Source organism: Protomyctophum parallelum, assembly GCF_964188405.1.
Source record: "Protomyctophum parallelum genome assembly, chromosome: 17".
NCBI lineage: Eukaryota > Metazoa > Chordata > Actinopteri > Myctophiformes > Myctophidae > Protomyctophum > Protomyctophum parallelum.
The window spans coordinates 39,122,263-39,137,196 of NC_139719.1; the positions used below are offsets into that span (position 1 = coordinate 39,122,263).

Consider the following 14,934-nt stretch of genomic DNA (forward strand, 5'->3'; position numbering starts at 1 on the left):
TACAGTATGTTAATGTAACCTTCCTGTTATCACAGGCGTTTCCTGAAATGACCGTGTCCTTGTATAACTTCTGTTTGCTGTTGTAGGCCTAATAATTCACCCACTGGTTCCTCGGGTTCCTCTTGTTTACACGTGGTTAATCTGGCTCATTTAGCTGTTCTTCAGCATACTGGTCCCTCTCGTTACACTGGTCAATTTTGGCTCACATTTGTTCCGTTTTAAGCCATCTGTCCTGTTCCAGACTATAGCCTACTTTTATGTGCCCCATATTTAGAATTCAGAAACACTTTATTGCCTATAGGTATTTATATCTAACAAATAGGTCTACAGGCATTGTCGTTTTGGTCAACGACCGGTGCAAGAATATTCGACAATGAAATAGAAAGGACAACAACAACAACAACAACAATATTAATAAGAAATTGGGGCATTATTACAATTAAGTAAAGCTTGTGTAACGGTTAGTGGGCCTACTTATAGTGTTTGGTTACAAACTGGTATGCTATCCTAATCCTATCCTGTCATATGTTGCAGGGCCACCACGTACAGACCGTATAGTAAAGTAGGCTACAAGCTACATACACCCAGTCCCAGTAGGCTACTGCTTGCCTGGGGCCGGCCCCCTCCTGCACTGCCTGCCGTGGCCATGACCATGGTCCATGACCGACAGACACACACGGGCCTATACACGTAACAAACACACCCCACAAAATACCTAATGTATGCATGCCATCGAGTAGCCTATAGTGCGACGTCGCGCACCGAAAATAGCCGATCTGCAAGCAGCACAGCGCGTCGCATCGCTGTGAGCTTGCAGATCGGCTATTTTCACCCACCACTGAGCAAGGAAAGGATCCGCTTTTAAGCCCTCCGAAGTTCTGCCTCCGCCCACCACCGCGCGAACACGTTATTTATTGTGTCTTGTCTTCGAGGCAAAGAAAAAGGCAAGAACGGACATCATCACAGCCAGTCAGTCACACGACACGGATCGCTTGCTGTGTATAAGCCTAGTAATAATATATGTGTTGACTGAGCTGAGCATGGATGGATGCAGCATGCGGGCGTCGTTGGGGCGGAGGAGACACGTTTAACGACGGAAGACGCGACGCATAATAATTTATGGAAATGGTCACACACAATACATAACGCAAGGTGAGGGAATTTTAACTGTACTACAGTAGTAGTAGTAGTAGCAGCCAGCCAGCCTCATGTGAATGATGGTTTCTGCCGTTTCCTAGCTGTTCGTAATGTTTGAGTGTTTTCCCTCTAGCGCTGATATTTGATCATCACAGTAGTTCAGAATAGATCTTACACACCAGGCTGTTGGTGGTGATATGTTATAACTTATGTTTTACAAAGCTATACGAAAAACAGAAGCAATTAAGTAAAACTATAGCAAACAGAGTGTTCACTATTGTATGTGTATGTAGGCTACTACAGTAGGCTACAAGTACACCGCAGTATACAGTAGATTTTACCGTTTTACTATTTTCCATTCGGGGTCCTCCTGGACCTCCTCCCTCCATACTGTAGGCTACATGTTTTTCCCTTTTTTTCCTTTGTTTTACTTTCATAGAAGTGTATATTTGTACGTCTTTAAATGTTCTGATTAATTGCAAATGGAGTAGCCTACCCTGATGTATAAACAAGTCTTAATTAGTGCTTTTCATGGTTTCGTCCTCCTCGTTTTTGTATTGACTTCATTCATTCAATCAATCCGGGGCTAGTGGGCTTAATTGGTTCTAACCCGGCTTTAACCCATCATGACAATGACAAGTTTATCACTTATCACTTAATATACATTAATTCAAGATACACGTCCACTGACAAGTATAGCCTAAGTCAGTGGTTCCCAAACTTTTTCATGTCAGGGACCCCCAAATTGACACTAATTATCCCTCGGACCCCCATTTGAAAAGATATGCCATGAGGGAGTGATTCTCAACCCGTTTAATTTCAAGGACCACCCAGTTTGACCCCCCGCATGTAATGGCATTTCTATCTCTGGGACCCCAATTTATACTGTAAAATCAATGGTTCTATTTGTACACTCTCAGAGTTACAGACCCATGGCCTGGGCCGTGGCTCAGCGGTCCAGGCACCTTGGCTGCAGGAAATCCAGTCTGGTCAGTGTGCTGTGGGTTCGACTCCAGATTCCGACGGCCTTTACTGCATGTCCCCCCCCCCCGTCTCTCTCCCCATTTCCTGTCAGCCTATCCCTGCATATAAAAAGAAATGGCGAAAGCAAAAAAAAAAAAAAAACTATCATTTAGCTGGGAACTCCCTCAAGGACCCCTGGGGGTCCCCCCAGGAACCCCTGGCCTATAAGTGCTTGTGGTAATGTGGCAACATTTATTTATTGGCAGCTCCAGTGTGGATCTGACAGATGAAAATAGGAGAGTATGACATAAGCCCTAGCGGGCTGTTCTGTTCTGGTCATGTCACTGTGTTGACCAATATATGCTGCTGAAAAGATTCCAGACTCCACACAGAGGGCCATTCATTTCAGGACTTTCCCAAGTACTTGCAAGTTTCATACTAGACAAGTACTGTATTATTATTGCTACACTCCTCTATAGTCTTGGGTCAGAGCCAGGCAGAAACAGACTAAGATATACACCTGTAGGCTATAGTGCTAACCTAAGACCTAAACTCTCATAGATGTATTTACATGTATTAATTCAGGTAGTTTTTTATAAATCAAATTCAAAATAGTTTATATTTGGTAGTTGACAACAAGCAACAAGTATGAGAAATCAGGTGAACTTAAGAAATAGGTTACATGGCACTCGGCTCAGTTAAGTATTAAGGAAGTCATTTATTTCAGATTCAGCTTGGCAAAGAGAGCCTTCATCGGGGTCCAATGACAGGACATTGGACCCTGATGAAAGCTCTTGAAATATGTTGGTCGTTTTTTCTTTTTTTACTTTGCCATGGATAAAAGCCAAGGGCTTTTTAATACTCAACTGAGCCTACCACTACAAAGGAAGGAACTTAAATGTGTTTACTTTTGAACCCTCTACAATGAGCACCTGTTTTTCAGGTTCTGATCACTACGGACCCATGCAGTGATTCCTCAATCCAATGTAAATAATATGCGTTTGGTTACAAGTTGAGTTGACTATGTCCTCTTTTTTTGTCACGTTTTCTTGAAGGTTGCAGAAGTCAATAAGGTGACATGGATATCAGTGACTGTAGTGCCACTACAGGGACTTGAGCAGAAGAATGACTTGTAGGAATGGGCACAGAGGGACAAGTGACCACTGCTTCCAGATGGACCCCACCACCACCAGGGTCCCTGAGCAGGCGAATGGTGTGGAGATGGTGGCAGAAGCCATCAGCTATGACTCTGAGGAGGGGCCAAAGTGCAACCGTGAGACCAGAGACTCCGTGCCCATGCAGGGGGCAGTCACAGCACCCGATGGGGGCTGGGGCTGGGTGGTGCTGGTTGCCACCATCCTTGTCCTGGCTCTGACCCTCGCCTTCCCCTCCTGTGTGGGGATCTTCTACACAGACCTCCAGAACGAATTCCAGGCCACCAATAGCGAGACGTCCTGGGTGCCTTCCATTATGACATCGGTGCTTCATGCTGGAGGTACTGTACTTCCTAAGTGGGTCGCATGAATGAATGAATTTTATTTGTATAGCACCTTTCATATAGTTACAAAGTGCTTTACAGACAGGTTATAAAACAGTAATCATAAAAACATAAAAACAACAAAGCATCAAAACATCAGAGACAATAAAACATGAAGAAAATAACAGGTCAATCTGGCTTACAGATGTGTTTTTCAAAGCGTTTTAAAAGAAGGCACTGATTCTGCTAATCTAAGAGCCTAGGGCAGGGAGTTCCAGAGCAAAGGTGCCCGAGCCGCAAAGGCCCGGCCACCCCGAGTGACCAGACGCGTTGCAGGAGGAACTAGGAGGGCCCTATATCCGATGACCTAAGGCAGCGCACAGGGTTATGGGGTTGCAGCAAAGCTGTTATATAAATGGGAGCTAGACCATGTAGAGCTTTAAAAGTAATCAATCAAATCTAAAAAACAATTCTGTAGCTCACAGGGAGCCAGTGAAGACTAGCTAAAATACAGTAGGTGTGATATGTTCACGTTTTCTCGTGTTGGTGAGAAGGCGAGAGGGCGTGAGCAGCACCACCATTCACTGTGAGGACGTTGTGACACCCCCCCTCTCACAGATAGCTGATTTCATCCCCCCACTTTTGACCACCCGACTGACTTTTGTTCAGTGTTGGTCAGTAACTAGTAATATATTACTGTAATATTATTACTTTTGCCAGTAACGAGTAAAGTAAGGTATTACTCTGACAAAACGGTAATTTATTTACATTGTAAAATTAGCACAATAATACATTTTTTTATTATTACATATTACTTTAATGTTTTTATTGTTTTGTTGGCTGTTGGCTTGAAAACATTTCATTTAAAAGGTCGAGAGAGAGATTGATGCTTTATTTTATAACCTTTTAGGGTGATTTGTGACTCTTCTTCTTAATAGTATTGTTCAAAACAATTGGATTCAGTTCGAAACAGATTGTGTTGTTGTATACATCCCTTTTTTGCGGGTGTGGCGGGCGCAAAAGTAATATATAATATAATATGTAAAATATTAGTCTTGATTCCAAGTAATAAGTAATGTAATATTATAACTTTTTCTAAGGAGTAATTAGTTATAAGTAACGTAATATTGCCCAACACTGTTTTTGTCCACTTGGACGTCAGCAACAACTCCGTTTCCCCATTTTGAACGTTGACTGTGCCATGTTTGGCTGTGGCTTGATGGCCTGTTGCCTAATGCCTCACATACTTGCAGAATGTCTTGAATCAGCCAAATGAGTTCTACCTACAGTATAGGCGCTAAGCAGTAAAGCTGAGACTTTGTCATACAAGATTTATTGGAGAATCAAAATGAGAGTACTAAATGAAAGTTAGAAATCTCCAGGTTTTCATACAGAATAGCATAAAACACCAATGAACAACAGAAAAAAAACTGATTTCTTTTTCTCTTTTCATTTTTTGACCTACTGACCCACAAACACAAACCTTTGTTCAATAACAGCTATACAGCTTTACCTTGAACCTAATTGCGAGTATTTCAAAAGGGGTGTCAGGATAAGAACACACTTTGTGTTACTGTAGTGTGTAGCTCTTTGTCCTCTAATGTGTATTTAACTAAAGCCCATTTCATTATCTACAGGTCCTTTCTGCAGTGTGCTGGTGGCAAGGTTTGGTTGCCGAGCAACAGTTATGATGGGCGGAGTCCTGAGTGGATTTGGAATGATCGCTAGCTCATTCACCCATTCCATCGTTGAGCTCTACGTCACTGCTGGGATCATTACAGGTCAGCCACCTTTGACAGAGATGCCATCAAAACACAGCTGATTGACTTGTTTTAGTTGTTTTCACTAGACTAAACAACAGTTACAGTATACCAGTCTGGTGAATTAGCCATTATTTGACCAGTATCAATCAACCTGGTGTCCCTATTTATGTTTTAAAATAGCAGCTCACAGCACCTTACAACGTGTTTGGGTTGTGACGTGTTGCTATATCTTTGAATAGGGCGTAAGTGGTCAAATAATTTGAAGTTGTTTTATCTATCAAAAAGTTATTTGTGCAGATTTTTATTAGAATCCTTTGCTAATATTGCTCCCAAATACAAACTTTGATGGAGTCTACGTTTTTCAAATTGATTAGAAAAAAACTGCACTTTCATTGGCCAAATCATCAATAATTGGTGGTCAAGGTCTTTCCAAAATCAGCATCAGCATCGGTCGGGCTCTCGGGTTCAATGTTAGAAAGGTCCAACATCTCAAGGAGGTGCTGTATTTTACTCTGGGCCTTTAACCCATTCTGACCTGAGATCAGATTCATACGAGGTTTCCGCCGGACACACACTGGTCTGATGAACCCATTCTGACCTGAGATCAGATTCTAAAAATGTCAGTCGCTCTTCGATTTTTCAAAAATAGCAGACCTACAAGCTCGTATCGCGCCACTCGGTGGCGCGATATGAGCTTGTAGATCTGCTATTTTTAAATAGCTAAAGCATAACATGATGCTGACACCAAAATGGGTGCCCGTTCAGAATGGGTTAAAAGAAGCAAATTATAATTACCACTATTCTGTATGGTATAAACTAATTTTCACAGTATGACGTAAGAGCAAAATGTCCTCCAGGTGAATGTGGTCAATATTGTCCATTGTGTCAGTTAGTTGTCACTCTCATTATTCCAGGTCTGGGGTTCTGCTTCAGCTTCCAGCCCGCTGTGACCATTCTTGGACATTACTTTGTACGTCGGCGCACGTTCGCCAACGCCATGTCCTCCACGGGCACGGCGCTCGGCCTGTGCACGCTGCCAATCCTGGGTAACTACCTCCACGCGGAGCTGGGTTGGCGCGGAAGCTTCCTGGTCCTGGGCGCCCTCCTACTCAACTGCTGCGTCTGTGGAGCCGTGATGAGACCCCTGGCGCCCCCCAAGCGCCGCGGCCAGCCCCTCATGACGAACCACGAGCCCCCTAAGCTCGAGGAGAAGGAGAAGGTCGGAGCGAGGACAATGACGAGCTACGTTCTGACCGTCCTGGGCAAGCACATGGCCTTCGACCTGTTCCGCAATAACCTGCCGTACCGCGCGTTCACCATCGGCATCACCTGGATGATGCTGGGCTTCGTGGTGCCCCTGATCTACCTGGTGCCGTACGCCACGGCCTACGGCATGGAGCAGGGCCGCGCCGCGCTGCTCCTCTCCATCCTGGGCGTGGTCAACATCGTGGTGAGGCCGCCCGTCGGCATCCTCTTCAACCTGCCCGTCTTCAAGGGCTGGCACGTCTACGTGTTCTCCGCGGCCCTGCTGGTGAACGGGCTCAGCAACCTCATCTGCTGCATCGGGCCCAGCTTCCCCGTCCTGCTGGCCTACGTGCTGACGTACGGCCTGTCCATGAGCCTGGTGGGCTCCCTGATGTTCACCGTGCTCATGGACACGGTGGAGATGAGCCGCTTCCCCTCGGCGCTGGGCCTGCTGGCCATCATGGAGAGCGTCACTCTGCTCATCGGCCCCCCACTGGCAGGTACTGTAGACACACAGACTGAGAAGATCTTAGGCCGGGGCTTAACCCATTTTGACCTGAGATCAGATTCTTAAAAATGTCTTCTACATTGATTTTTCAAAAATAGCAGACCTACAAGCTCGTAGCACGCCACTCGGTGGCGCGCTATGACGAGCTTGTAGATCTGCTATTTTTCAATAGCTAAAGCATAACATAACACTAAAAGGGGTTCCCGCCAAAATGGGTTAAATGTACTTCATCGGCTGAAGTTCTATAATTATGAAAATCAAAGCTCTTTTGTAGGCTATATAATGTAATGTATTAAATACAATAAAGCCAGCGGCTTGTTTTGAATCTCTTTAGTTAAATGTAGGTTACTGTGTGAAGCTTCAACAAATGGAGAGAAACCTTGCTTTTCTAGTTTAAAATGGGTTAGTCAAGTGCACAGTCACACACATTTCCCTGAAGAGAGCGGACTTTGAAGTAGCGCTATTTTAAAGTCAAAAGAATGTGTAGACCATTCTCCCTCCAGACCCCCAAATGCCTGAGGAAGGTCCGGAGGGACCGAAACGTTGCTTCATTAAATAAGAGAATACTCATGTACCGAGCAAATACACAGTGTGCGGGTGTACCTTATTGCTTTCATTACAGTCTTCATCAGCAAAATAAAATAAAACCTATGTGCACACTGGACAGAAATTTGCTGTGCACATAAAAGGCTGCACAAGAAGTCTAGAGTGCTCAGCAGTCCGCTCAGGGGAACTACTGAACAGGGTCTGAAGGGGGGGCAGGGCTGGGGCGGTATTAGTTGCATTCAAAAGGGCAGACTCTCCTGTTTCACTGCAAATGTCATCTGTGCTTCCCTCACGTTCACACGGCCCATGAGAGTTCACCTATCGACCGAACGACAGTGCTTCAAGTCAAAGTGTGATATTCACGTATTGTATGTTATTTGAATCATGGCACTTTTTGTTTGAGTATAAGTGGTAAAGGGGAAAATGTTGAAAACGGGTGAGACACAGATGAAGAAGGGAACAAGCGATTCTCCCTTGCGTGTGACTTTCTTTTCTCCTGTTGTTATACTAGTAATATTAATTACTATCCCTGTGGTTGTTTCTTTTAGGTGTCCTGGTGGACAGGACAGGGCAGTACTTCCATATGTTTACTATCCCTCTGGTTGTTTCTTTTAGGTGTCCTGGTGGACAGGACAGGGCAGTACTTCCATATGTTTACTATCCCTGTGGTTGTTTCTTTTAGGTGTCCTGGTGGACAGGACAGGGCAGTACTTCCATATGTTTACTATCCCTGTGGTTGTTTTTCTTTTAGGTGTCCAGGGGCCTATTTCACGAAACTTGGATTAACTAATCCAGGATTTAGGCCAAAGCCAGGCTTTTTAAATCCTGATCTTTACAGCCTGGTTTATTCCGTTCCACTAAAGCCAAGCGAGGCTCAGAATTGGTGGATTTGGCGAGCCGGGATCAGCAAGCCAGGCTTAATAGACAGTCTGGCTTTTTGTCTCTAGACCCCTTATGTGGATCACAGATTTACTGATCCTTCTTCTTCATGGGGTATTAAGGCAGTTTGCATCCTTAATAGTTGCATTATAGCCCCCTTCTGTATATCTCATTATCTTTACTAATCTATTCAAGACTTACTGATACAAGGACTTAAGCTTCTAAAATAAATACTGCTGCTGTAATTAAAGAGAGAACATACTCTCAATAGTGGATAGACTGAATGATTAACTACCCCAAAAATATAGTTTACATTTTACCACTACTATTAACTTAAAACAGAATTCTTAATATTGTAAGCATAATGATATTGTCGCATTGTGATATTTGGCCATAACTCCCTCCTCTGAGGGAGCTACCTTTGGAGAAGGGGGTTGTGGTCCAGACAGGGCCGGGTCATGGTTCATGTAGCATGCCAAAGTTTGTGCTATTGCCATTGAGAATGCATTGGGCGTTTAAGTTAAATAACTCAGAAACTACAAAAAATTTCAAAGTAAAAAGTTCCAGCATGTGTCTCCACAGTAAGCTGAATTTTACAAAGTGTGAATGGAGTTTCTAGGTGAAAGTGATTTTTTTGAAGTGCCACTATCTGCCTATAAATGTCTCAAATTTGAAAGCACTATATTTCTAAAACTATGAAACATTTCAAAGATTCCTTTTCAGGCACACATGTCCACCGTAGGATGAACCTAAATAGGTTTGAATGGGGTTTCTAGGTGTAAGTATGTAGGACTAGTAGTGGGTGAAACGTTACAATGGTAATATGTTGTAAAACAATGAGTAATGGTAATATTTAGTGGTTTTCACTTTTACAAAAAAAATATAATATAATATAATAATTCTTCTTAACCGTGCACTTGCACGACAGCAAACCTATTCATGGGGAACATTCACCAAAAGCAGCTGATCTACAAGCTCACAAGCTGTCATGATGTTGTGCAGCCTGTATATTTTGGTTATTTGATTTTATATAGTGCTTAAATTAGTCCTTTAATGCAGACCGATACAAATAAGGCAACATAAAACCATAATAATTGAATAAATCTGGAAAACATCATTGGTTTGTGATCAGTTTGACTGCTTAATGAACAGTAAAGACATCAGGATTAGGTTAAACCTGGCTGTTAGCCTGGTCCGGAGCAGGCTAAGTCCAAAGCATTAGTTTCCATGGTAACTTATGTAGCATCACTTTCATGAAACCGAATCAAGCCTCAACATATCCAGGTTAACTGGTTGAGTTAATCTGGCAAGATCAACCAGCTTTCATGAAACCGGTTCAGCACTGATCCAGGATATATTAAGCCAGGATATGTGTTAAAGCCCGGCTTAATCTCTAATCCAAGTTTCGTGAAATACCCCCCTGGTGGACAGGACAGGGCAGTACTTCCATATGTTTACTATCCCTGTGGTTGTTTTTCTTTTAGGTGTCCTGGTGGACAGGACAGGGCAGTACTTCCATATGTTTACTATCCCTGTGGTTGTTTCTTTTAGGTGTCCTGGGGCCTATTTCACGAAACTTGGATTAGAGATTAAGCCGGGCTTTAACACATATCCTGGTTTAATATATCCTGGATCAGTGCTTAACCGGTTTCATGAAAGCTGGTTGATCTTGCCAGATTAACTTAACCAGTTAACCTGGATATGTTGAGGCTTGATTCGGTTTCATGAAAGTGATGCTACATAAGTTACCATGGAAACTAATGCTTTGGACTTAGCCTGCTCCGGACCAGGCTAACAGCCTGGTTTAACCTAATCCTGATGTCTTTACTGTTCATTAAGCAGTCAAACTGATCACAAACCAATGATGTTTTCCAGATGTATTCAATTATTATGGGTTTATGTTGCCTTATTTGTATCGGTCTGCATTAAAGGACTAATTTAAGCACTATATAAAATCAAATAACCAAAATATATAGGCTGCACAACATCATGACAGCTTGTGAGCTTGTAGATCAGCTGCTTTTGGTGAATGTTCCCCATGAATAGGTTTGCTGTCGTGCAAGTGCACGGTTAAGAAGAATTATTATATTATATTATATTATTATAATTTTTTTTTGTAAAAGTGAAAACCACTAAATATTACCATTACTCATTGTTTTACAACATATTACCATTGTAACGTTTCACCCACTACTAGTCCTACATACTTACACCTAGAAACCCCATTCAAACCTATTTAGGTTCATCCTACGGTGGACATGTGTGCCTGAAAAGGAATCTTTGAAATGTTTCATCTTTTTAGAAATATAGTGCTTTCAAATTTGAGACATTTATAGGCAGATAGTGGCACTTAAAAAAATCACTTTCACCTAGAAACTCCATTCACACTTTGTAAAATTCAGCTTACTGTGGAGACACATGCTGGAACTTTTTACTTTGAAATGTTTTGTAGTTTCTGAGTTATTTAACTTAAACGCCCAATGCATTCTCAATGGCAATAGCACAAACTTTGGCATGCTACATGAACCCATGACCCGGACCTGTCTGGACAACAACCCCCTTCCCCAAAGGTAGCTCCCTCAGAGGAGGGAGTTATGGCCAAATATCACAATGCGACAATATCATTATGCTTACAATATTAAGAATTCTGTTTTAAGTTAATAGTAGTGGTAAAATGTAAACTATATATTTGGGGTAGTTAATCATTCAGTCTATCCACTATTGAGAGTATGTTCAGCAGCAGTATTTATTTTAGAAGCTTAAGTCCTTGTATCAGTAAGTCTTGAATAGATTAGTAAAGATAATGAGATATACAGAAGGGGGCTGTAATGCAACTATTAAGGATGCAAACTGCCATAATACCGCATGAAGAAGAAGGATCAGTAAATCTGTGATCCACATAAGGGGTCTAGAGACAAAAAGCCAGACTGTCTATTAAGCCAGGCTTGCTGATCCCGGCTCGCCAAATCCACCAATTCTGAGCCTCGCTTGGCTTTAGTGGAACGGAATAAACCAGGCTGTAAAGATCAGGATTTAAAAAGCCTGGCTTTGGCCTAAATCCTGGATTAGTTAATCCAAGTTTCGTGAAATAGGCCCCTGGTGGACAGGACAGGGCAGTACTTCCATATGTTTACTATCCCTGTGGTTGTTTCTTTTAGGTGTCCTGGTGGACAGGACAGGGCAGTACTTCCATATGTTTACTATCCCTGTGGTTGTTTTTCTTTTAGGTGTCCTGGTGGACAGGACAGGGCAGTACTTCCATATGTTTACTATCGCTGGTTGTTTCTTTTAGGTGTCCTGGTGGACAGGACAGGGCAGTACTTCCATATGTTTACTATCCCTGTGGTTGTTTTTCTTTTAGGTGTCCTGGTGGACAGGACAGGGCAGTACTTCCATATGTTCGCAGTCTGCAGTGCCGTCGTGGCCTCGTCTGCCGTGTTCCTCATGGTGTCATTTTACTGTCTGCGCAAGAGGGAAGAGCGGGCTTCGGAGCAGGGCGGGGAGCCCGCGGCCCTGACCGAACCCTCCAAACCAGCAGCCGACAACACTGCTTCACACTGCGAGTATAGCAGTGTTCCCACAGAGGGGGACAAAGAGCAGGACTCTCAAGCGGAGCGCGTCACCACCAGCAGCAGCATCTGAACGTGATCATCTTATATTACCTCACTCCCCCCTACCAGGCTACCACGCAGCATCAAACACTGTTACCAAACTGTTCACTTCATCCGTGTTTCAACTCCCTTCACACACACACACACACACACCATAACAAGGATGGCGCTCGGTACAACGTACGTACACTGTAGTATATGTAGTACTGCACTGTATGCGAGCGTTTGAACGTTTGAGTATCACTTGTGATTAGGGTGACCAGATGTCTCCCTTTGCATGGGACAGACCCTCACGACCAAGACTTTTCAGGTCGGTGTCCCACAAATTGAGCCCCTATCCCACATTGTGACCGGCAGGCATCAGTGTTCAAATAGTGCCCTAATAGTTAGTCCCCTAATAGTCTGTTATTTCTGTTGTAAAGCTCCCTCAATTGTCTCTTTTCCTGCAAGATGTGTTTGTAAGCCTGTTAACATGAGAATAGGCTACAGTACCAAGTTGGCCATACCACCCATGACCAAAATTAATGTTAGATGCCAGAGGGGTTTAATAACAAAATTATAGGCAATACTAGACCCATGGTCGAATATGACATACGGCATTTTTAATAGCAACTTAAGTAATAAGTTATAAGCTATAACCCCGACCTGTCCCACTTGTCCCACACAAGCGATACTTCTGTCCCTCAAATGAACAGTTTGACTCTGGTCACCCTACTTGTGAATGACAACAGAGTACCAGAATAATTGTCCCCCATCCCTGGCCATTTGGTACTCCAAAGATGTTGAAACAAATGCTGCAAGTATAATTATAAATCTGAGCCAACACTACACACCAAAACAAACAGCGCTGTACGTTATAGTATGATATTATATATGTGCTTATAGTACTGTATCATAATATGCTGCTAACCATGTGGATATGATGTCACAGTCCATTATTGAGTGGTGCAACCACTCCTAGAACCAGCAATGTCTGTCTGTCCCTATGTTTAGGGTACCAACAGGGGGCGCTGTTGCACCACTCACTTCAGACAAGGTCTGATCTATACAACACACACTGTATGAAACGAAGCCATATCTTTAATTCAGTCACTCAAGTCAGAGGAAAATAAGTCTACTTTCCTCTGACTTTAACCAATAAGCTGAACATGGCATTGTGTTTACAAGTTTCACCCAGTATAAGTGGGCAGTTTTAACTAACTCATACACTGTAGAGCAGATGATAAAGAAAAGGAATGCTAATACTAAGTAGTAACTAAAAACATACATGTTTATCTATCTGCATGCTTCAAGTTCTCACCCTTCATGACAGTGCCTTTTTCTGTATACGCGCTTATGAGTTGCGTTTATACTTGAAAACAATCATTGGATACTAGGTTTTATTACTCAGAACCTCTGCATTTGTGTTTAAATAAGCATAAATGTCGTCATATTGCAATACAGTTTACATAGGGTTTGACCCATACTTCACGGTATTCTATGCTTGCTTTTTGATGTGACATATGACTGAAATAAAGTGGACATCGCTTAGTTTTTAATGACACAACATAGAAAACTGAACATACAATATACTGTATACCTGTGTTTTAGCTGGTATGCCTGCGTATTCCAGGTAGGCCTAGAAGTGAATATTACAACGTGAATGATTAAAGGACCACTTCACCACTTTTCAAAATCTCTTTATATAATTGGTCCTCACTAATGTTCATGATAAAATACCAAAATTATTTTCTACTCGGTCTGTGTCTCATATAGGAGGGGCTGTGGGAAGTTCAGAAACCCGTCCACCAGTGACATCATTAGGCACAAAAAACAAAAATATTTAGATTTGTATTATCGTGAGAACGTTCGATGGCTTCCATTTTCGCATTGCAACTTTTCAGGAATAGAAAGCCTGCGGTTTCCATTAGCTTGAATTCCCCATCGATGATGTCAGTGGTGGACGGGTTTCTGAACTGCCCACAGCCCTCCCATGAGACACAGACCGAGTAGGAAAAAAGAATCGTGGCATTTGATCATGAACATTAGTGAGGACCAATTATATGAAGGTAGGTTGAAAAGTGGTGAAGTGGTCCTTTAAGGAGGAATACAATTCCTCGTTATGAAGTACATGATGGTGTAACAGTGTCTTCTCTGCAATGAAGTATTTTTGTATGGGCTAATATTACTTGGGCCAAATTATACCTTTCATATGAATGCATTATTTATACACTATGCAAAAATAAAGTACATGCGTTTATAAAAACATGTTTTCTTTGTATCACCAATTCACCATGCATTATGTTATGTGAGCTTTTCATCATTATGACCTATTCTAGTGCATGTCGCCCCCAAGTGGTCATACACAAAGCCTCCAAAGAATTCATAACTATATTTAACTAATATTTCTCAGACCTTTATTCACTGACATTGTTGATCTTGAATTTCCAAAATTTTCCTCCCAGCACTTTAGTTAGTACTCAAAGAATAAAAATAATAATAATAAGGATAAACATTATAAACAACATTCCAAATTAAAATAAAGCATGTTTAAAAATAAGGCATACAATGGTAACCTTAGATGGGAATAAATATTCCTTTTTGGTCTGTATTACAGTAAAGTGACAATTTAACAAATGTTATGACATTCTTTATACCTTGATTTATTACCATTAATGCATCAAAAGTAATCAACAAGCAATACTATAAAAACTGGTCAAACATTGGCCAAATTGTCAAATAATATAAGAAAGAGGCAAGCTAAATGTAATGCCTCAACGCCTATAACTCCAAATGCTTGGCATGGTGGGAGGTCCCCAGTTCAAA

General features: G+C 42.2%; 1 protein-coding gene across 2 annotated transcripts; it reads left to right on the forward strand.

Moving 5' to 3' along the window:
- The first annotated feature begins 644 nt into the window (after positions 1 to 644).
- Positions 645 to 14,366, forward strand: slc16a5a (solute carrier family 16 member 5a). Of its 2 annotated transcripts, none has more exons than XM_083788047.1 (5): positions 645 to 690; positions 3,156 to 3,595; positions 5,215 to 5,358; positions 6,255 to 7,085; positions 11,880 to 14,366. In XM_083788047.1, exons 2-5 carry the CDS (start codon positions 3,226 to 3,228, stop codon positions 12,158 to 12,160), a joined length of 1,626 nt encoding a protein of 541 aa, XP_083644173.1. In that variant the 5' UTR covers positions 645 to 690; positions 3,156 to 3,225; the 3' UTR covers positions 12,161 to 14,366. The 2 variants fall into 2 exon arrangements, with proteins under 2 accessions (XP_083644173.1, XP_083644172.1); XM_083788046.1 differs by lacking the exon at positions 645 to 690 and adding an exon at positions 956 to 1,152.
- The last annotated feature ends 568 nt before the right edge of the window (positions 14,367 to 14,934 follow it).